The 24092-nt window shown below is 42.6% G+C and overlaps 1 protein-coding gene across 4 annotated transcripts in view; it reads right to left on the reverse strand.

The window, feature by feature from the left end:
* The window catches only part of vps13a (vacuolar protein sorting 13 homolog A), a 329586-nt gene that overhangs the window by 36563 nt on the left and 268931 nt on the right, over nt 1-24092 (reverse strand). For 2 of the 4 annotated variants that reach the window (XM_055633035.1, XM_055633034.1), the window contains exons 66-68: nt 20921-20966; nt 20715-20838; nt 14620-14734 (exon numbers count right to left, since the gene is read on the reverse strand). In XM_055633035.1, the coding sequence (XP_055489010.1) occupies nt 14620-14734; nt 20715-20838; nt 20921-20966 (285 nt within the window). Of the gene's footprint in view, nt 1-11685; nt 14339-14619; nt 14735-20714; nt 20839-20920; nt 20967-24092 lie in introns of those variants that run through there. The other 2 variants (XM_055633037.1, XM_055633036.1) reach the window with 2 other exon arrangements.

Here is a 24092-nt window from a genome sequence, read left to right on the forward strand (position 1 = left end):
TGGGGTGGAATATTGCAGTGAAAGGACAACAATGCAAAGACCTGCAAGCATTTCACCAGAACACGAGCTAGACGATGTGGGATTTCTGCTCGAGTGCAGAATCTGCTGCTCATTCTCCAATGCTGTACCCAAGAGACCAACAGTGGAGGGAACATTTGCACAAGTACTTCAGCAATTACATTGGGAAATTGCTCAAAGAGAAGGAGATAGAAGACAAAGATGGCACCAAGAGTTCTCCACCGATTCCAATGATGAATAATGGTAAATCACGTATCACTGTACTTTAATTGGTACACATGACAATAAAAGACCTTTGAAACCTTTGAATAGCTGTTAGAAACTGATAGTTAATACTTTGAGCTTTTGCCACTTAAAAAAATTATTTAATACCAAATATATATTTCTTATATTTTACTATTTAAAACGGTTTCAATTTAGAAAGTTTAATTAGTTTCTTAATAGTTTGCAATATTTAAAAACTTCTAAGCATAAAAAATATTGTAATATTCACTGTAATGACAGCTAGCCAAAGGGATAGGCTTGGCTTTAGTTTTTTTTCCACATCAGTTTTAGGCGGTGTTAAATCAAGCAATCTGTCCCTCACCATCGCCACCCCATGGCCACGAGACACAATTCAACAGCAGAACGTTACATAGAAACATAGAAAATAGGTGCAGGGAGTGGGCCATTTGGCCCTTTGAGCCAGCATCACCATTCAATATGATCATGGCAGATCATCCAAAATCAGTACCCCGTTCCTGCTTTTTCCCCATATTCCTTGATTCCTTTAGCCCTAAGAGTTACAAATTTGACGTGATTTTTTTTATAACAGGTAAATGGCGTCCCAAATTATGTATCCCAGGTACACAACGTGTTCCAGAATTCTCCTCCCAGAGTGCATTCTCCATCTCTTTCTTCACCAAGTAAACATTAAGGGCTTGTGTTGAGTGATAGAATGTGGAATGCTGCAGACCAATCATTCTTATAGCTTTGGCTCCAGAGTATTTTGGGGAGTCTCTGGTCCTATCAATAAACCTAAAACTCGATTACCACAATGACTATTCTATGACTAAGCTTGGAGGGGCTGATACTTACCCGTTCCATTTATTTTAAAGAGTAGAGTTTCCAAGAGATATCATCAGCCATGCCATCCTCAAATGCTGGTGCCAACTGTAAACATTGGAAGCAGGGGGAGAGTTGAAAACACCAAAGTACCAGGCATGTATTTGGACAAATTTCATGTAGGTGCTTACAAATTGAACGTTAATCTAATGTGCATTATCACGCTGCCATTGTCAGTGGAAATTTGATATTTTGCCCGACTCATCCAAATTAACCTAATTTCATTCATTTTTGGGTAAGAGCAACCGCTGTAAAGACTGATGCTCGGGTCCCTGGATCGCCTAACCCCAAGAGCCCTTGGGAAAATGCTATTGACCCACCCTTTTGAACCACTGTGGCAAAAATGAGGTTGGGCGAGAATTCCAGTATTCAGTCCAAGCAATAATAAAAGGACAATGATACATTGTCAAGTCATGTTAATGTACTATTTGGAAGGGAACTTGCAGGTAATATCATTCTCATGAGGCTGTCATCTTGTTCTTCAAGGTGGAAAATGTTGTGGATTTGGCAGGTGGTGCCAAAGCAGGTTTGATAAGTCATCATGATGTATTTTGTAGACAGTAAACCCCACAACCACAGAACACCTTTGCTGAGTGATGGTTTAGGTGCCAGTTAAATGAGCAGGTTTGACCTTTTTTGGTGTCCAGCTTCAAGTACCAATGGAACTGCACTCACCCATGGGAAAGTTTTAAAGAAATTGAGGAGCAATTGCCTCACATAGAGTCATAGAGGATGGTGTGCCTATGGAATTAGCTGCCTGGGGAAGTGGTTGAGGCAGGTGCAATAACATTTAAAAAACATTTGGACAGGTTTACAGTTAGGAAGGTTTAAAAGGTTGTGGGCCCAGCTTAGAAGGACATCTTGGTCAGCATGGATTATTGGGCCAAAAGGCTTGTTTCTGTCCCAACCTTTCCGTAGGGACTACCACATCCATTCTCGTTTCCACATGACCTGGCCCCTCCTCAGTTTCCCCAGCAACCACAGATGTTCCTACACCATCTCTTTCACTTCCATCCAGGGACCCGAGCAGCCCTTCCAATCTGATGGAGGTTCACATGCACATTCTTAAACCTCACCTATTGTATTCAGTGCTCCCGTTGTGGCCTCCTGTGCATCGGTGAAAGCAAGAGACCAGGTGACCAAGCGTAGACCAAGCTGGTCATCAAAGCCTGTTGGTTGTCCTGGTTGCTAACCATTTTAATTCCCCTTCCCATACTGACCTTTCTGTCCTTGTCCTCCTCCATGGCCAGAGTTGAGCCCACTTGCAATTTGGAGGAACAGCACTCCATATTCCCTTGGTATGCACATTGAATTCTCCCACTTCAAGCAATACACCCCCATCCCATCTTTCTTTCCTGTGACCCACTTCCACCCAGTGAGCTCCCATTTTTTCTACCCCCTACCCCAGTCACCCTGTTCCTTTCCCCTCCATTCATTCATCTCCCACCCCAGAATCCCCTCATATCCCTTTTATTCCTCACTCTTTTGTCTGCCTCCTGTCCCTTTCCACCCACATCCCTGCATCCAACGTTTTGCCTGTTTTTCACTTTTTTTAAAATCTCTTTTACACCTCGGCCTTTGTCACTTCCACCAATCAGCCAATCAACTGTATCCACCTATCACTTGCCAGGCTATGTCCCGCCCCACCTCACTTTTCCAACTTTCTCCCTCCTACTTCAATTAGTCTGAAGTTATCTGTCTATTCGCTCCCCAGATGCTGCCTGAGCGACTGAGTTCCTCCATTACTATGTTTTGCTACAGATTCCATGATCTGCAGTTTCTTCAGATCCGATTCAGATTCAGATTCAGATTCAATTTAATTGTCATTGTCAGTGTACAGTACAGAGACAACGAAATGCATTTAGCATCTCCCTTGAAGAGCGACATAGCAAACGATGGAGCTTCTCTCCATCTTTCAGCATTGGTCTGACTGATGGCACTGAAAGATGCTTTGAGACTACCATCCTAATGTAACAATCTGTCCTCGGAAAGGTTACAAAGATTGAACCCTGGAAAAGTGGGAAGAATGTCAAGAATAAACTGGCCTCTCTCAGGATGACAGCACCTTGGATCCCACCCTCCCCATTTGTTTGTTAGGCAGTTGGCATGATCAGCAGTAGCTTAGGTCAAGACCATACTGTTCAAAGAATGTCCTCTAAATCCAGAACTATTCCAAGGTCATCCTAAAAGACCACTGCAAGTCAGTAACCATGGGGAGCATGACTTCAAAGCAACAGGACAGGCTAAAGCTTTTCAAAGATGGATACTAAGAGCACTCACAAGTATCTTTGGATAATGTTTTGAATATAATTGACAGATTTTTTTTTCCAAGATATTTGGAAGATTAAATATAATTTAAAAACTCCAATGTGTGCTCAGGTATTTTGATTTATTTTGTGGGCATATTAAAGATGGGTGGGGAATTGCAGTGAATTAAAAAAAACAGGACAATGTCCTCTTGCTGTAATGAGAGATCATTTGAGAGCAAGAGTGTGCACAAAGCACCTTCAGAATGGTACAGGCAGTAGAAGCTGATATGAAAAATACCAATGGTCTACTTATGTTAAGCTAGTAGCATCTCTCTCACTGCAGATGTGCTATTGCGGACATGTTAAGGTTTCAGGTGACAGGTGGGTCGACCTTTCTAATGCACATGTGGTCGAAATTGGGATAATATTGCTGAAGTGCCCAGAACCAGCCGAGAAATAAAGAGATTCAATTACCTTAACTGTTGGAAAATATGGCTGAAGTTAATTATTAATGATAAAATCAAAATACAGCCACAGCATTCTCTGTAAACTTGAAAAACTTGCAGGTCTCTCCTGCAAATACTGTAACAATCACCAAACTTCAGGACAACCCTTTTCTCTTTTAATCAATCATCAAACACAGATCAAACAGGTTATTCTTTAATATATAGACGGGTGGGTGTTGTTTGTTGATGTTGATATTCTCCACATGTTTAACACAGCCCAATTTGATAATGTTAGTATTAAATCAATACTGCATGAAGATTGACCTGATCTGCAGATATGCCGTTGCAACTATCGCAGCAAATTGGGAACAAATCACCGAGACCAGTTTACAGCCACAAAGCTCGGAAACATGCCCAACTTGTTCATGCCAACCAAAATGTCCCATTGACGCTTATCCCATCTGACCGCATCCGAAGAAGGGTCTCGACCCAAAAAGTCACCTATTCCCTTTCTCCAGAGATGCTATCTGACCCTCCAAGTTATTCCAAGTTTTTGTGTCTATCTTTGGCTCATATACCTCTAAACCCTTCCTATCCCTGTACCTATCCAAATATCGTTCAAAAGATATTCATAAGCACAAGAACATGGCAAAGGAGTCATAATGGGCTCTAGTGCTGGTTACTTGGGAGTTAATTGTTAGCACCCTGGCTTGTGACGCCTAAGACTCGGTTGTCAAACCCACGGTGCAAAAAGAAATGCACAATTTTCCTTTGTTGCCTCGCAAACTAAAAACTAAAAGCGAAACTACTCATTAATGTCATCCCTTGGTGAACTCCAAAGTACTTTTGCTGAAAGATGTTTTCTAAGATACTATTCCTTGTCTCTTTTTAAAAAAAAAAATCAAACTTGAGACACCACATCAGAATCTGCGATCGATGTTGAAATATAGAATTCTTAAACACTCTAAAGGAATTATTCTAATCGTAATTTTAAAACCTTCCTGTCTCACATCTGCAGCCCTGGGAGGGGGAGCACTCCATGAAAATCAATATCATCACCCCACGTAACTGCCACAATTCTGTCTCCAAAAACCCTTACATACTTGAGATTCCAAGGAACTAAAGATGAATATCTCAAGGCAGGCAAAGATTGATTTGAAAGAGGTGCTGTAGTCAATTTTATTAAACTTTGAATTTCAGCACAGGCCTAGAGGAAGCTTGTTTAAGTAATTGATGAACATTGTTAATTGCACAATAAACTGCAGCTTTCATGAATGGATCAATAAACTGAAACAAGCCTTCCCAGTATTGAAAATATTTACAGCAGAATTCCCTCTTCCCAAAAGGTATGCAACATTCTTGAAAGATGGGAGCATTTAAGTAAGGAACTTGGATATCTAAATATCTTCTGCTTCAGACTCAATTTTCTACCTAGAGTCTATATGATGCTAATAGGGATGATAGTGACTGTTCCCTCAATCAGTTTTAGTATGGATGTAACAAATAAATAAAATAAAGGATAAAATAGCTTCCAACTTGTTTTGACTCCACTTAACCAGCAGAAAACTCATGAAGTCACTTTGTCATATCATACCTTAAGTCACTAATTAGAATGATGCTGCAGTCGTCCGAAGAACTACAAGACTCTGTATGTTATCTTAAGCCTTGAGTGTGCTGGGCATCAACGGAATGGAGAGAAGAGCCATCAAGAACAGCAGAGGCAGCGGAGAAGGCCTCAAGATGGCTCTGGATCAGGAGAGGAGGTCCATCGGGAGGAGCGAATGCCACCTGATCATGTTGTGGTCTAATCAACCACGGCTGGGTCGACTGGGTGAGGGTGTCTGATGTTGAAAGACCCGAAACACCCAATTATCCCAGGTTACATCACTGATGATGTGTACAGGAGCATCAATAGGTGTTTTTTGTTTTAAATCAATCTCCACCAAAAAGCCTCTCAAAAGACTACATTCACTGCATGACTTAAACAGCTATTAACATCCTTCAACCCCCTTCAGGCTCCCTGAGTGAGTTTCCAAAAACATGCCTCCATGACATTAAGATGCACGGTCATTCTCCTAGATTTTACTTGCCCAAAGTAGCTATTTATATGGCAACTACACGCACTGCGTTAGTTGTAGCTGAAGAATAGACATTAGAGGCAGGGCAGATGAGAGAGGAAGTAATAAAGGGACCATTGATCCTATCCTTATGGAGTAATTAAGAACCAATGCTCTAAACCTCAATAGCAACATATTAGGTAGCTAAAGTCTCCCTGAGGCAATAGTACTAATGGCACTGACAACATGAATTTATAGACATCCATGTCATTCCAGGAGATTGAATTTGATCTCTTTCAAGTATCCCAGTTTAATGTTCACCAAATTATTCATAAACTCACTACTCTCAGTTCTTAAAAAGAGACCATCCAGTTGATTCGGAATGCAGACTTTCGGGAAATTATTGCCTTGGCACAGCCTAGTTTTGGTATTCAATGATTGATGGTCAATTGCACAAGGGTAGTAATACATTCTATATTTCAACTGTAGTATATGTCAGGTACTTTCAATTCTGCAAGCCAAGATCAATGTTGGAACCAACTTGACAGCCCAGCAGTATAAACTGTTCCCAAGGCATCTATGTAAATATGACACAACAACCGAGAAAGCATCACTACCCTGCATCAAGGATTTTCTGTTTTAAGCAGTGGACGAGGGTCAGGGCGGTGAGTACTTAAATCGGGCGCGGGGCTTGTTTTCACAGAGGCCCAGGACCGTTGGAGAGCAGTGGAGGAGGGTCAGGGCGGTGAGTATATAAATCGGGCGCGGGGCTTGTTTTCACAGAGGCCCAGGACCGTCGGAGAGCAGTGGAGGGTCAGGGCGGTGTGTACTTAAATCGGGCGCGGGGCTTGTTTTCACAGAGGCCCAGGACCGTTGGTGCAGTGGAGGAGGGTCAGGGCTTTTTTACCAAAATCCGTAACGTTCCACACTCCATAGGGAGGGTTCTGGTGGAAGCCGCTGATTGGTGGAAGCAGACTAGAGGAAGCAGCTGATTGGGTGCAACCTCAGGTTAGCATTTGTGCTTTCTGGTTAAAGGTGCAGTGCTTTAGTAAGGGTACAGTGAGCCAAGGGTACAGTGGGCTAAAGGTGCAGTGCTTTAGTAAGGGTACAGTGAGCCAAGGGTGCGGTGGGCTAAAGGTACAGTGCTTTTTGTTTATATAATAAAGGTGCAGTTTAAAGGTCACGAGGGAGCAGCTGTTGTGAGTCAGATACCTGCTGATTTCTCCCAGCAGTTTCTATTGTATTGTACTTGTATCAGATCCAGGGTAAGGCGGGAGAATGACAGTCAGAGCAGTATACTGTTCTGGATGTCAGATGTGGGAGGTCATGGTGTCGGATGGCCCTCCAGACATCCACATCTGCACCAGGTGCAGCGAGATGGGGCTCCTAAGGGACCGTATTAGGATCCTGGAGCAGCAGCTCGATGACCTCGCTCTGATCAGGGAGAGTGAGGAGGTCATAGAGGGGAGTTATAGAGAGGTGGTCACTCCAAAACCACGGGAGAGAGACATGTGGGTCACGTTAAGGAAGGGCAAGGGGCAGAGGCAGGAACGAGTGAGTACTCCAATGTCGGTACACCTCGCAAATAAGTACTCCTGTTTGAGTACGGATGGGGGTGACAGCCTACCCGGGGGTAGTGACAGCGGACGGGCCTCCAGCACAGAGACCGGCCCTGTTGCTCCAAAAGGTAGGGAAAAAAAGAGGGCAATAGTAATTGGGGACTCTATTGTTAGGGGGTCGGATAGGCGATTCTGTGGACGCAGTCGGGAGACCAGGATGGTGGTCTGCCTCCCTGGTGCCAAGGTCTCGGACGTGTCTCAACGCATCCAAGATATCCTTAAATCAGAGGGAGAGGAGCCTGAGGTCGTGGTACATATAGGTACCAATGACATAGGTAAAAAAAGGGAAGAGGTCCTCAAGGGAGGATTTAGGGAGTTGGGAGGAGAGTTAAGAAAAAGGACCAAAAAGGTAACAATCTCAGGATTACTGCCTGTGCCACGCGACAGTGAGAGTAGGAATGGAGCGAGGTGGAGGATAAATGCGTGGCTGAAAGACTGGTGCAGAGGGCAGGGATTCAAGTTCCTGGATCATTGGGACTTCTTTTGGGGAAGGTGGGACCTGTACAGAAAGGATGGGTTGCACTTGAACCCGAGGGGGACCAATATCCTAGCGGGGAAATTTGCAAAGGCAGCTGGGGAGACTTTAAACTAGAACGGTTGGGGCGAGGGACTCAAATAGCGAAAGGTAGTAGACAGAATGGGAGGCAGGAAGCAGAAATGGGAAGCACTCGGACACAAGAGGAGAAAGAAAAAAAAGGAAATAAACAGAGAATAAGAGACGGGGGTTTTCTTAAATGTGCATATTTTAATGCTAGGAGCATTGTAAGAAAGGTGGATGAGCTTAGAGTCTGGATAGACACCTGGAAGTATGATGTTGTGGCGATCAGTGAAACGTGGTTGCAGGAGGGCTGTGATTGGAAACTAAATATTCCAGGATTTCGTTGCTTCAGGTGTGATAGAATTGGAGGGGCAAGAGGTGGAGGTGTTGCATTGCTAGTCAGGGAAGATATTACAGCAGTGCTTTGGCAGGATAGATTGGAGGGCTCATCTAGGGAGGCTATTTGGGTGGAATTGAGAAGTGGGAAAGGTGTAGCAACACTTATAGGGGTGTATTATAGACCGCCAAACGGGGAACGAGAATTGGAAGAGCAAATATGTAAGGAGATAGCAGATATTAGTAGTAAGCACAAGGTAGTGATTGTGGGAGATTTCAACTTTCCACACATAGACTGGGAAACACATTCTGTAAATGGGCTGGATGGGTTGGAGTTTGTAAAATGTGTGCAGGATAGTTTTTTGCAGCAATACATAGAGGTACCTACTAGAGGAGGGGCAGTGCTGGACCTCCTGTTAGGAAATGAGACGGGACAGGTGGCGGAGGTATGCGTTGGGGAGCACTTCGGGTCCAGTGATCACAATACCATTAGTTTCAATATAATTATGGAGAGGGTCAGAACTGGACCTAGGGTTGAGATTTTTGATTGGAGAAAGGCTAACTTTGATGCGATGCGAGATGATTTAAAAGGAGTGAACTGGGACATTTTGTTTTATGGGAAAGATGTAGAAGAGAAATGGAGGACATTTAAAGGGGAAATTTTAAGAGTACAGAATCTTTATGTTCCAGTTCGGTTGAAAGGAAACAGTAAAAATTGGAAAGAGCCCTGGTTTTCAAGGGAAATTGGACATCTTGTTCGGAAAAAGAGGGAGATCTACAATAATTATAGGCAGCATGAAGTAAATGAGGTGCTTGAGGAGTATAAGGAATGTAAAAAGAATCTTAAGAAAGAAATTAGAAAAGCTAAAAGAAGATATGAGGTTGCTTTGGCAAGTAAGGTGAAAGTAAATCCAAAGGGTTTCTACAGCTATATTAATAGCAAAAGGATAACGAGGGATAAAATTGGTCCATTGGAGAGACAGAGTGGACAGCTATCTGCAGAGCCAAAAGAGATGGGGGAGATATTGAACAATTTTTTTTCTTCGGTATTCACCAAGGAGAAGGATATTGAATTATGTGAGGTAAGGGAAACTAGTAGAGTAGCTATGGATACTATGAGGTTCAAAGTAAAAGAAGTACTGACACTTTTGAAAAATATAAAAGTGGATAAGTCTCCAGGTCCTGACAGGATATTCCCTAGGACATTGAGGGAAGTTAGTGTAGAAATAGCCGGGGCTATGACAGAAATATTTCAAATGTCATTAGAAACGGGAATAGTCCCCGAGGATTGGCGTACTGCGCATGTTGTTCCATTGTTTAAAAAGGGTTCTAAGAGTAAACCTAGCAATTATAGACCTGTTAGTTTGACTTCAGTGGTGGGCAAATTAATGGAAAAGATACTTAGAGATAATATATATAAGCATCTAGATAAACAGGGTCTGATTAGGAACAGTCAACATGGATTTGTGCCTGGAAGGTCATGTTTGACTAATCTTCTTGAATTTTTGAAGAGGTTACTAGGGAAATTGACGAGGGTAAAGCAGTGGATGTTGTCTATATGGACTTTAGTAAGGCCTTTGACAAGGTTCCTCATGGAAGGTTGGTTAAGAAGGTTCAACTGTTGGGTATAAATGCAGGAATAGCAAGATGGATTCAACAGTGGCTGAATGGGAGAAGCCAGAGGGTAATGGTGGATGGCTGTTTATCGGGTTAGAGGCAGGTGACTAGTGGGGTGCCTCAGGGATCTGTGTTGGGTCCTTTGTTGTTTGTCATGTACATCAATGATCTGGATGAAGGTGTGGTAAATTGGATTAGTAAGTATGCAGATGATACCAAGATAGGGGGTTTGTGGATAATGAAGAGGATTTCCAAAGTCTCCAAAGTGATTTAGGCCATTTGGAAAAATGGGCTGAAAGATGGCAGATGGAGTTTAATGCTGATAAATGTGAGGTGCTACACCTTGGCAGGACAAATCAAAATAGGACGTACATGGTAAATGGTAGGGAATTGAAGAATACAGTTGAACAGAGGGATCTGGGTATAACCGTGCATAGTTCCTTGAAGGTGGAATCTCATATAGACAGGGTGGTAAAGAAAGCTTTTGGTATGCTAGCCTTTATAAATCAGAGCATTGAGTATTGAAGCTGGGATGCAATGTTAAAATTGGACAAGGCATTGGTGAGGCCAATTCTGGAGTATGGTGTACAATTTTGGTCGCCCAATTATAGGAAGGATGTCAACAAAAAAATAGAGAGAGTACAGAGGAGATTTACTAGAATGTTGCCTGGGTTTCAACAACTAAGTTACAGAGATAGGTTGAATAAGTTAGGTCTTTATTCTCTGGAGCACAGAAGGTTAAGGGGGGACTTGATAGAGGTCTTTAAAATGATGAGAGGGATAGACAGAGTTGATGTGGACAAGCGTTTCCCTTTGAGAATAGGGAAGATTCAAACAAGAGGACATGACTTCAGAATTAAGGGACAGAAGTTTAGGGGTAATATGAGGGGGAACTTCTTTACTCAGAGAGTGGTAGCGGTGTGGAATGAGCTTCCATGGAAGTGGTGGAGGCAGGTTCATTGGTATCATTTAAAAATAAATTGGATAGGCATATGGATGAGAAGGGAATGGAGGGTTATGGTATGAGTGCAGGCAGGTGGGACTAAGGGTAAAAAAAATGTGTTCGGCACGGACTTGTAGGGCCGAGATGGCCTGTTTCCGTGCTGTAATTGTTATATGGTTATATGGTTAAGCACCTAAAGCATGATGATTGATTGTATGAGAGATGGGTCGGGGAAGATGCGTGGGGTGGAGGGGGGGTTGGAAATGGCAGGATGATTATAATGACATTCCCACGTAGCACCATTGTGGTGGCCATCACAATTAACTCATCTAATTCCTGAAAATCTATTTCATTATTGTCAACATTGACTTTCCAGGAAAGCCTATTCACTGGTTTGGTCCAAATAACTGAAGGTGTAGGTTAAATATTTTATTAACGCTTCATAAGTGCTACCCATGATTGCCCCTAAAATAAAGAGTAGGGAGAAGCTCCAAGCTCCCTTACAAATTTTGGGTTTGTGAGCTATTAAAGTTTCCCAATCCTGACCATATTACAACACATGAGTTTGATCCTGGAACTCCCTAACTAATAACATTACAGATGTATTTTAAACATAGGGTCTGCATCACAAGGAGGCTAATCACATTTTTTTTTTAGCTTTTGGGGATAGACAATATGACAGTTATGTCAGTGATGCTCATAGTCCAAACACAAATTGAAGTAAATTACCTACAAATTGGCATAAACTAATATCCTAAATGCACATAACACAATGTGTTATTAATTAAATTAATCCAGGATTAAGTCCATACAACATATTTAGGGATGCAGGTAGGCAGTGGGAGTTAAGACAACATGGTGATCAATAGTAATAAAAGCAAATAATATTGCCACCTGGGGTGTAAAAACATGGGAGCATTAACTGCCAATGTTTTGTTGGTATAAGTGGATTATGTATTACATTTGCAGAAGTAATCTCTCAATTTGATCCCAAACACTCACAAAGTATTGTTTTAAAATTGAATCCCTTTTATTTGTATTCTTTCATAAACATAAATAATTTGTTCTGGAACATCTAAAATAAGCGCCACTTAACCTATGGATTGATGTGATAGAAAATGGTTCGCTATTTTAAAAACTCATCAGCAGAGATTATGGCTAACTGTTGAATGCTGTAAAACTGTTTCAATTACTTTTCCGATCTTGTGCCTGCATTTAATATCTATCAAGACATTTATTTTTATGTTACAAAATATTTGCTCATGTTTATTTAAAACTGTTGTAGTTTAGAACATATTTAAAATATGTGAGATGAAACAGGATGTACAAGAAATACGGGCAACTTCAACACATACTGCTTATTAGCTTTTCACAAGTTTTAAGGCAGTATGGTGAAAATATGATCTTCACTGCATATTGCAAAAGTATCTATGACCAATTAATGTTGCCAATTTTGCATGTGTTAAATCTTTCAGTAAAAATACAAGATTTTGCATACAATTAAAAAGTCCTTCAAGTAAATTGCATCATTGTAGTTTTAATTATCATAAAAACATCCCAATATAAATACAATTATAGTTTGAAAGGATGAGATTTCAGTATTCCAAGTCTGAGAATAAATCCAACTGCTTTTATTTGTTGATGAAATAACTTAAATGATAATAAATGGAGACTAATAAGGTCTTGATACTAAATTAAACCCTGAGAAGTTTCAAGAGATTACATTTTAAAAACTTGATGATCTATCAAGAACAGCCTATCATTTCTCTTTTAAAAACCTTACATCTAGGATTCCATTTTATTGGACATATATCTACCTTCTCAACCAGCCTATCCGCAACCTACATGATAACAATCCTGAACAAATTAAGAACAGAAATGTAAAATAACCAAATAACGTAGTTTCCCATCTATTTCAAATTGATTACACTCACAAAACAGAAGCTCTCAGAAATATTTGGTCCAATAATCTCACATCCAGATTAGGATCAATCCCAAAATTCCATTCTCTCAACAAAAACATCTATTGTCATTATTGTTGATATGGAGTTTGCTCTTCACCAAAACCATTTACAATGGCCAGGAATGTTTGGGGAAACAATGCATTTATCAGTTTAATTGCCGAAATTTCACCATGTAAGCGTGCACAACATCAGAATATCCACAGGCATCCAGAAGTCCAATAGGCGCTGGCACTGTTTGCCACCTCTTTTCTGAATGTGTCCATGGAAACCAAATTTGCAGTAACTGTCCACCACGAATGGTGGGGAGTTAACATGAATATACTATACCAACATTCTACATGCCCATTTAATATATCAGACAGGACATAGCAAAGCAGCTATTGTGTGCCTGTGTTGTCTCTTCAAAGGGAATATTTATAAAATTCCACTTTCCTTTTCTCTTTAACTTTGGATTTCCATTTTCCATTTTGAATATATCAAAAACTATTGAACGTTATTCATGTGTTTGCTTTCACTACACAGGGAATTGCTTCTGTAAATTCCAGAATTACTTCTATAATTCACATATGCACTAAATTCATTGCAATGGAATTGGGTAGTTAATGTACCTTGACAATTCAGAGCTTGTGAATCACTGGGAAAGGCATTTATCACAGGGATTATTCGTCAAGACCAGTTTCCTTGTGAATGCGAAGTTGCAGTTTATTTTACTATGCCCACCTCAGAAAACAATTCTTGAATAGAACAATGATATAGTCAGAATGAAAAACATGCCATATTTACATCACAGCTAATGTTTTGTAATGTGTGAAACATTGGAGTTGAGAAAACCATCAACTTCATATAACCTAAGTAGAAACTATAAAGCCATTTTTGTACATTTTATTTTATTAGATTGTACTATTATAAGTTAAAAATCAACAAAATTGGAATTAAACAGGGGGATTTGATGCAATATGTGACATTAATAGATTTTGGACAAGACTTTTATTAAAGCAACTTCACAATTGTACAATTACCTGAAATTCTTAAATACAAACGACAACACTCAATAAATTAAAAACAGTAAGAAAAGCCAAATTAAAACTGCAAGTGGAAGTAAACAAATACTAAGAGAACATAATGTCCTCCACTAATATATTTTCTGTAATATTCTCTTCTCAGCCTTTCTTGATTTGTGCAACTTGCATGCATTTTTGTTGGAAATGTTCTAGAATACAGGTATGCTGTCCATTTCTCTGTCTATCCCTATGTATTTTCGAGTTTGCACTTTTTCAACTAAAATAAACCATAAAAGAGTAAAATACTAACAGGACCACTAATAGTTATGCCTGTAGATAACTGGACTGTTATGAATGCATGCATTGATGGTATACAGCAATTTGATCAGATTAATCATCTGTATGGTCATTGTCAACCTATTCCATTCTTTGCACGCCTTTCCTTTCTGCAAGCATGGTAAAGAGAGAAAGAAGTAAAATAACTAGTTAGTTTTTCTGCTGTTTTCTGTGCCTTTTTGGATAAATATACTAAGACAAACCATACAGCCACCAATAAATTAGTTACACAGAGCACATATTTTATAAACATCAACTTGTCCTGAAATGCAAGCATTTCTTGTGTATGGTTATATATGCACATAGAATTGAGAAATTCATGGTGGATTTATTTTCAATATTAGAAATATCCGTGCACAACAAATATAACCAAGTAATTACAATTAATTACCTGAAGGACCTGCATGCCAATCGCCTCTCTCAACCTGTATGGTCGAATTACTCCATCTTCATGAATAAATCGAGGTGGTCGAAGGCTCTCAACATCTTCTGATGATTCTGTAGCTCTATCATATTGATTGAAAATGTATGCACATTAATAATATGTAAAATACAATTTCCCAACATAATTAACAGCAACATCTTTCTTTCCAGATCGCTGCAGTAATTTTATGATACACAATAATTATCTACATGTAAACATTGACATTTTTACGTCAAAATAAAAATGAATCCTAAAACTGGAGGTCACTTAAATAGGAACACTAATCGTGCACTGCACAGTTAACACAAGCCTGTTCCCGCTAACACATTCCAGACACAAGATTTAATGCATGAGAAAATGTTAAGAGTATGGTTGCAATTACTTCTGCAGATAAAAATTGGTATTCGCAAAGTTTCAATAACTATGCCAACAATTCTGCACATTTGCCAGTTCATTCCTGAAATAATTATAACAGTGTTCCAACTTTAAAAGGCACTCTCCAGTATGTCACAGCATCGCTGGAAATCACAGGGACAAAATAAATACTACACTCGTTGAAAATCTGAAAGAAAAACCCTCCAAAAAATGTTTGAAATAGTCAGCTGGTCGGCAGCAGAGAATGAACCAACTTTTCAACTACATTACAATTAATAGTTAGAAATTGACCTTTTTTCAAATTACAAAGGAGAGGGATGTGGGATATATATGACAGGGTAGAACACAAGAAAGACCGAAGAAGGCAAATGGGGTGTTGGTTTAGGCTTGTTAATCACAGCTGTTCTGTCTGAGGGAGATGTAAATTGACAGAGATGAATGAGGACAGGATGAGAAAAACAAAGCTCGAACTAAGAGATGCCAAACACTGCAGTTGTTGGCAATGTAAATTAATGGAGAATGCTTCGGCCACTCTCAAAGGATACTTCTGCCATCAGGAAGAACTGCTGGACAGTGGGCTCACAGACCATATAATTTATAATTGCAGTGTGAAGCATAAAACTGCTGTCCATCTTCAGCATATTGGCAATACTCCCCCACCAACACCTGAAGTGTTTCCCATGGCCAGTTATCCTAGACCACAGTTCCTCAATCCCCAATGTACAAAAACATCAGGCATCTGCCACACGTTCAAGGACCAAAGTTGCTCATCGACATCCATCATGTACACTTGCAGCCCATACAGTTTTCAATTTACCTGGCTGCAACCACATTGCTGGACCTGCACAGCAATTGAAAGCACAGCAAGTCAAATTGGAATATCCTCATAAAAAAGAAAACACTTGATTTTAATGTACTGTCAATATTTTGATGAAATAAGTATTTTTTTCAATATTAGATTGATTTTATGGTTTGTTGGGTATTAATGGTGGAGTAGCAAGATGGATTCAACAGTGGCTGAATGAGAGGTGCCAGAGAGTAATGGTGGATGGTTGTTTGTCAGGTTGGAGGCTAGTGACTAGTGGGGTGCCACAGGGATCTGTGTTGGGTCCACTGTTGTTTGTCATGTACATCAATGATCTGGATGAAGTTGTGGTAAATTGGATTAGTAAGTATGCAGATGATACTAAGATAGGTGGGGTTGGGGATAATGAAATAGATTTTCAAAGTCTACAGAGAGATTTATGCCAGTTGGAAGAGTGGGCTGCAAGATGGCAGATGGAGTTTAATGCTGATAAGTGTGAGGTGCTACATCTTGGCAGGACAAATCAAAATAGGACGTACATGGTAAATGGTAGGGAATTGAAGAATGCAGGTGAACAGAGGGATCTGGGAATAACTGTGCACAGTTCCCTGAAAGTGGAATCTCATGTAGATAGGGTGGTAAAGAAAGCTTTTGGTGTGCTGGCCTTTATAAATCAGAGCATTGAGTATAGAAGTTGGGATGTAATGTTAAAATTGTACAAGGCACTGGTGAGGCCAATTCTGGAGTATGGTGTACCATTTTGGTCGTCTAATTATAGGAAGGACGTCAACAAAATAGAGAGAGTACAGAGGAGATTTACTAGAATGTTGCCTGGGTTTCAGCAACTAAGTTACAGAGAAAGGTTGAACAAGTTAGGGCTTTATTCTTTGGAGCGCAGAATGTTAAGGGGGGGGGGGGGGGACTTGATAGAGGTCTTTAAAATTATGAGAGGGATAGACAGAGTTGATGTGGAAAAGCTTTTCCCACTGAGAGTAGGGAAGATTCAAACAAGGGGACATGACTTGAGAATTAAGGGACAGAAGTTTAGGGGTAACATGAGGGGGAACGTCTTTACTCAGAGAGTGGTTGCTGTGTGGAATGAGCTTCCAGTGAAGGTGGTGGAGGCAGGTTCGTTTTTATCATTTAAAAATAAATTGGATAGTTATATGGACGGGAAAGGAATGGAGGGTTATGGTCTGAGCGCAGGTATATGGGACTAGGGGAGAATACGTGTTCGGCACGGACTAGAAGGGTCGAGATGGCCTGTTTCCGTGCTGTAATTGTTATATGGTTATATGTTTTAAAAGCATTCTAATTTCTAAGAGAGGCACAAACTAGTCATTTCGGGAAAACTACCAAATGATAGAACTACTCGGTGCTGCAAATGGGTTCACTAGTTGCCTTTATTAGCCACTAGACCAAGTGCAGACCCAGTTCCCCCAATGCAATATTGCACCACTCACGCATAGCCCCCAACTCCGCAGGCGCGGTCATTTCACCTCATCCCCCAGCACTCCCTCCTCCTCCTCTTCACCCTCCCTCTTCAATCCCTAGAGGGGGCGGGGGGGGGAGAGAGGGAGGGAGGGCCGAGGGGCGAGAGGGGGGAGCGGGGGGGGAGGAAGAGGGGGAAGGGGGGGGGGGGGGTGTAGAGAGGAAGGGGGATGGGGGGGGGAGGATAGGGAGGGGGGTTAGAGTGTGAAGGGGGGGAGGTTAGATAGGGGAGGGGGTAGAGGGGTAGGAGTGAGGGAGGGGGGGGTTAGGAGAGGGAGGAGGGAGGGGGGGTAGGGAGAGGGAGGGAGGAGGGAGGGTATAGGGAGAGAGGGGGGGGGTGTAGAGGGGGGTGGGGGAGGGGGGGAGGAGGGAGAGTAGAGGGGAGGTGAGAGGGAGGGAGGGAGGGGGGGTTGAGGGGAGGGAAGAGGGTTGGGGGGGAGAGGGGGGGGTGTAGAGGGGGGGGAAGAGGGGGGGTAGAGAGGGAGGGTAGAGAGGGAGAAAGAGGGAGGGGGAGAGAGAGGGAGGGGGGAAGAGAGGGGGGGAGGGGGGGAAGAGAGGGAGGGGGGAAAGAGGAGAGGGGGGGGAAAGAGAGGGAGGGGGGGGGAGAGAGAGAGGGAGGGGGGAAAGAGAGGGAGGGGGGAAAGAGAGGGAGGGGGGAAAAGAGAGGGGGAGGGGGAAAGAGAGGGGAGAAGCGAGTGAGCGTGCAGAGAGGGAGGGGGCAGAGATGGAGGGAAGAGAGGGAGGGGGAAGAGAGGGAGGGGGAAGAGAGGGGGGGGGGCAGAGAGGGAGGGGACTAGGGGGAGGAAGAGAGGGGGAAGAGAGGGAGGGGGGAAGAGAGGGAGGAGGGAAGGAGAGGGAGGGGGGAGAGAGGGAGGGAGGGGAGAGAGGGAGGGAGGAAAGAGAGGGAGGGGGGAAGAGAGGGAGGGGGGAGAGAGGGAGGGGGCAGAGAGGGAGGGTACAGAGAGGGAGGGGGACAGAGAGGGAGGGGGAAGAGAGGGAGGGGGAAGAGAGGGAGGGGGGAGAGAGGGAGGGGGAAGAGAGGGAGGGGGAAGAGGAGGGAGGGGAAGAGAGGGAGAGGGAAGAGAGGAGGGAGAGGGGGGGGAGGTTAGAAAGGGAGAGCAAGGGGAGAGGGGGTGGGGGTAGGGGGGAGGTAGAGAGATAGGGAGGGTAGAGAGGGGGGTAGAGGGAGAGGGAGGGGTGTAGAGAGGGGGGTGAGGGAGGGTAGAGAGAGGGACAGAGGGACAGAGGGAGGGAGGGGGGTAGAGGGAGGGGGGGGGGTCGAGTAGGGGAGGGAGGGTTAGAGGAGAGGGAGAGTAGGGCGAGGGACAGTGTAGAGAGGGTAGAGGGGAGGGGAAGAGAGGGAGGGGGGGGGAGAGAGAGGAAGGGGGTGGAGAGGGAGGGGTTAGAGGTAGAGGGGGGGTTAGAGCGGGAGGAAGAGAGGGAGAGAGAGGAGAGGGAGGCGGGAGAGAGGGAGGGGGGGGTAGAGAGGGTGGGAGTAAGGGTAGGTAGGGAGGGGGCATCTCTCTCTTCCACCCCTCCCCATCTCCCTGCTCCACCCCCCCCCCCCCCCCCCTTTCATGACTTTCATGGGCATTTGAAGATGGACAATCTATTATAAGACATTAGTAAAGGCACATTATCAATACTTTGTGAAGTTGCACATTTCATAATAGAAAGATGTGGTAGTTGGCAGAAACATTAACCAAATTTATAATAGAGATAACAGTATATGGATATAATCAAAAAGTTGCGAAAGCAAGAGATTTTGGGTAATGAAAGGAACTTTGGAACAATGAATAATCATACTTTATTAGCCAAGTATGTTTTGCAACATATGAGGAATTTGATTTGACATAGTCATGCCAATAAAAAGCAACAGAACACAAAAAATACATTTTAACATGAACATCCACCACAGTGACTCCTCCACATTCTTCACTGAGATGGAAGGCGAAAATTAGTTCAATCTTTCCCTTCTTTGTCCTCCAGCGGTCGGGGGCCTCTAACCTTCCGTTAACGGGACGATCTTACTCCCTTAGCCGGCGGCGGGCCTCCTCGTCGAGGCGATCAAACTCCTGCATTGGGGGGGGAATCTCAGCTCCCCTGCGCCAGGCGATCTACCCTGGGTCGGGGCTAGTCGAATGTCGTGCGGCTTTTGGAGCTTCCCGCCGGCCTCGACCCGAGACTGTGAGCTCCTTGATGTTAAAGTCCGCAGGCCGTGGTTGGAGCACCAATCCCAGTCAAGGAATCGGCTCCGATGGCAAGTCCATGCCCCACAGTGGGGCTCAAAGTCAGTCCCGAGCCAGACCGCCAGCTCCACGATGTTACGCCACAGAACGACCGGAGATACGATTCGGAAAACAATCGCATCTCCGGCAAGGTAAGAGATTGAAAAACATTTTCCACCAACACCCTACCCCCACATAAAATAAACCAGAGAACATTAACACATATTTTTTTAAACACACTAAAAATACCAAAAAAAAGACAATAAGGACAGACAGACTGTAGGCGAGGCTGCCATCGAAGCGCCACCTGGTGAAAAACCACTTCCAGAGCATAAACATCAGATCTGGGCAAGAAATTTAAAAAAAAAAGTTTAATTGAAGCTCAACTTGTGATGATTTGATTAAACTAGTCGAATATATCAGCACTATCGAAGGCACTGTGGCAAGATAGCTAATATCAAAGATCCATATCACCTTGGCCATGCTCTCTTTTCACTACATAAATTGAAAAGGTGGTACAGGAGCCCAAGAACCATTACATCATTCATTATAATTCATTGTATATTTATTTGTTTCGCTTTTGTATGTAATATGCCAGTGAAGCTACAGCAGGTAAGGATTAAATTGTTCCAGTCCCGGTACATATCACAATTGAACGCTCTTGACTACAGGTCATAAATGTCACTTTAGTCTGATCAAACTTCAAGTTACTAAGAAAGATATGATGACTGCAGATATAATTGAAGAACCATAAAACTCATGGGGCATAAGAAAAATAAATAAGATGTGGGAAACCTAAAATCAAAACAGAAAATACTGAAAAGCTCAGATCATACAGCATCTGTTGGAAAAAAATATATTCATCCCTCAGATTGAACATCCTTAGCTCATCTATCTTGCATTATAGAAATTCAGAGTACAATAACTGCGGCCTGTTCTGGTCTCAACTGGATACTAAGTTGCTCAGATCTGGTGGGTAGACTTTGAAAGTATTTCAGTTTGTAGACCATCCCTTTTTCAATTCTCTTTGAGGAGTGAGAGAACATTAAAAAAATTATAAATTTTCAAACAGAGATCAAATTCGACATTGTTTTGGATATTTAGGGAACTCAACTGTGTAAAATTCAGACACTTTTGTATGCAATGTTTAGAACATACTTTACCTTCTTATCCCTTGAAAAGTGCTGCTGGCCAGGTCTATAATGCCTCCAGCAGGTCGTGCCACTGCTCCAACAAGGCCTTTGCCAATTCCTTTAAAGAAACCAGCTGCACCTTCCTTCTGAGCACCTACAAGAGAGCATTTAAAATATAATTTTTATTTCACTCTCAATATTTTAAACTGAAATTAACACAATATATTACTTTTTACCTTTGATTGGTTTTGTCACTATTCCAGTGATTCCACTCACAAAACCCTATGAAAATAAAAGAAAATTACTGTCAACTCTGAGCTCTTCTTGAACATACTTCTCATAGTAAAAATTGCAGCGATATACTTAACCATCGATGTAAGTCTGTAGAATCAAGGAACAGCAGATGCTGGTTTACAAAAAAATTCTGGAATAACTCTGCAGGTCAAATCTCAAGAGAACATGGATCTCTATATATCTATATGAAATATATATATCTATATGAAATATATATATCATATAACATGGATCAGGTACGATGAAGGTTCCTGACCCGTATTACCTATCCATGTTCTCTAAAGATGCTGTCTGACCCGCTGAGTTACTCCTGCACTTAGTGTCTATAGATGCAAGTCTATTATTTAAAACTACTGCAAGTAACTGGCACCGAAGGGAAAATACAAAATAATTGTAAAAATCTGTTTGGTTCAGTGAAGTGCTCACATTACTGGACTGGTAAGAGATATGGAATAATAATCCAAAGAACAGTGTCAATTCAACCAATGAAAATTTGAAGCCAAATTTCAAACACTGGATCAAAATAAAACACCTGACATTACTAAAAAAAATGATGAAACCGTGTTACCCCTAAACTTCAGTCCCTTAATTCTCAAGTCATGTCCCCTTATGTGCTTGTACATAAGGGGACATGACATGAGAGGGGATCTTGTAAAGGTTGAACGTTAGGTCTTTATTCTTTGGAGCGCAGAAGGTTAAGGGGGGGGACTTGATAGACGTCTTTAAAATGATGAGAGGGATAGACAGAGTTGACGTGGCTAAGCTTTTCCCACTGAGAGTAGGGAAGATTCAAACAAGAGGACATGACGCGAATTAACGGACAGAAGTTTAGGGGTAACATGAGGGGGAACTTCTTTACTCAGAGAGTGGTAGCTGTGTGGAATGAGCTTCCAGTGAAGGTGGTGGAGGCAGGTTCGATTTTATCATTTAAAAATAAATTGGATAGTTATATGGATGGGAAAGGAATGGAGGGTTATGGTCTGAGTGCAGGTAGATGGGACTAGGGGAGAATACGTGTTCGGCACGGACTATAAGGGCCGAGATGGCCTGTTTCCGTGCTGTAATTGTTATATGGTTATATGGTAGTACAGAGGAGATTTACTAGAATGTTGCCTGAGTTTCAGCACCTAAGTTACAGAGAAAGGTTGAACAAGATAGGTCTTCATTCTTTGGAGCGCAGAAGGTTAAGGGGGGACTTGATAGATGTCTTTAAAATTATGAGAGGATTTGACGTGGATAAGCTTTTTCCATTGAGAGTAGGGAAGGTTCAAACAAGAGGACATGATTTGAGAATTAAGGGACAAAAGTTTAGGGGTAACATTAGGGGGAACTTCTTTACTCAGAAAGTGGTAGCTGTGTGGAATGAGCTTCCAGTGGAAGTGGCAGGTTCGATTTTATCATTTAAAAATAAATTGGATAGGTATATGGAAGGGAAAGGAATGGAGGGTTATGGTCTGAGTGCAGGTAGATGAGACTAGGTGTGAGTAAGTGTTCGGCACGGACTAGAAGGGCCAAGATGGCCTGTTTCCGTGCTGTAATTGTTATATGGTTATTATGAAGAAACTAATGGCGTGTTGTTCCTTTATTTTGGTGAAATACGAAGAAGTGGAAGTTATGGTACATACCTCTTGTCAGACTTTACTTGGAGTTCTTTATTCGGTGGGGGCCGCTGCGAGACGGCTGCCCTGTCAGCAGCGCGTTCGTTAGTTCTACTTTTTTTGTTTTTTTTCGTGTGTCCAAATGTTTGTTTTAGTGTCTCTCGGTGTATCTGTGTGGGGGGTGCTGGGGGGGGGGGGGGGGGGGGGGGGGGGGAAGAAAGGGGGGAACCGCTTTCGGTCGCCCCCTCCATGGAGAGGCAACTTTTTCCATGTCGCCTCCCTCGCGGCCTAACACCATGGATTGGAGCGGCCTTTCCTGGAGTCTGGCTCGGAGTTTCAGCACTGGGCGCAGCGTGGACTTTTCATCATGGAGCGGGCGAGCCCTTGCCGGGGTCACCAGAAGGGGTGCTCCGAACCCCGTTACATCCTGAAGCCGCGGTCTGAGGAGCATCTAGCCGTAGATGCGACGTCCGGAGCCTGGAATCCCTCGTTGGGGATCCCCGGAGAAGAGCTCCGACCGCCGGCCCGCGGCCTATAACTTCTTGAAGCCGCAGTCTGTGTAGGTTCTAGCCGCGGGCGCGGCATGGAATTACTATCCGGAGCAGGATCCCTCGCCAGGGATAGCCAGAGAAGTGCTCTGGCCGCCGGCCTGCGGCCTACAACATCCTGAAGCCACAAGAAAGTGCTGATTCGGGACCTCCAAGCTGTGGAGTGTGTTCGACCGTCCTGATGAGATGTACATCCGGCTGCCTGTAGCGACAACTGCGGAGGTTCATGGCCCCGACCACAGGTGAACAATGGAGGAGGACTGACTGACCTTTGCGCCTTCCACCACAGTGAAGAATGCTGTGGTGGATGTTTGTGTTAAATCCTATTGTGTATTGTGCGTTCTTTTTTAATTATACCGTTGCTGGCAAACTAATTTCACTGCACTTATATGTGTATGTGACGATTAAAACTGACTACTACTACTTCAATTATAGGCACTGCATTCAAGGGGGTGAAATTCATTTTACTTACTGTAGAATTGATTCACCAGAATTATACCAAAAGATAATTAAATTATGAGGAAATGGTGCAATTGATTTGGTTTGTATTTTCTGTAATGGTTAAATTATGTAACCAAGTTAAGTTAGGTGGGGAGGTGATATAACTGAGTATTTAAAATAAATTATTTTAAAGGGTAGAAAGAGAAAACAATTTCCTTGATGGACATGTCTGATACAAGGTGAAATTTAAAATTATAGCTTACTGGTTAAAGATTTCTTTACACAAACCCAAAAGGCAGCAGGCAAATTTGAGGCCCAAGGGACCAATTGATAAAGGCAATTGATAGATTTTATTGTAGCGTAGGATATCTACAGTTACCAAGAAATGGAGGAATTACTCATGGTATAGATAGGTATCATTTTATTTCCTTGAGGACAATGTAGATTTAGCAGAAGAGTATCATAGGGTTAAATTACAAGGCCAGATTGCAAAAAGTGGTGCTGCATTCCGTTGAATCAGAAGCATT

The sequence above is a fragment of the Leucoraja erinacea genome, chromosome 3, assembly GCF_028641065.1.
Source record: "Leucoraja erinacea ecotype New England chromosome 3, Leri_hhj_1, whole genome shotgun sequence".
NCBI lineage: Eukaryota > Metazoa > Chordata > Chondrichthyes > Rajiformes > Rajidae > Leucoraja > Leucoraja erinaceus.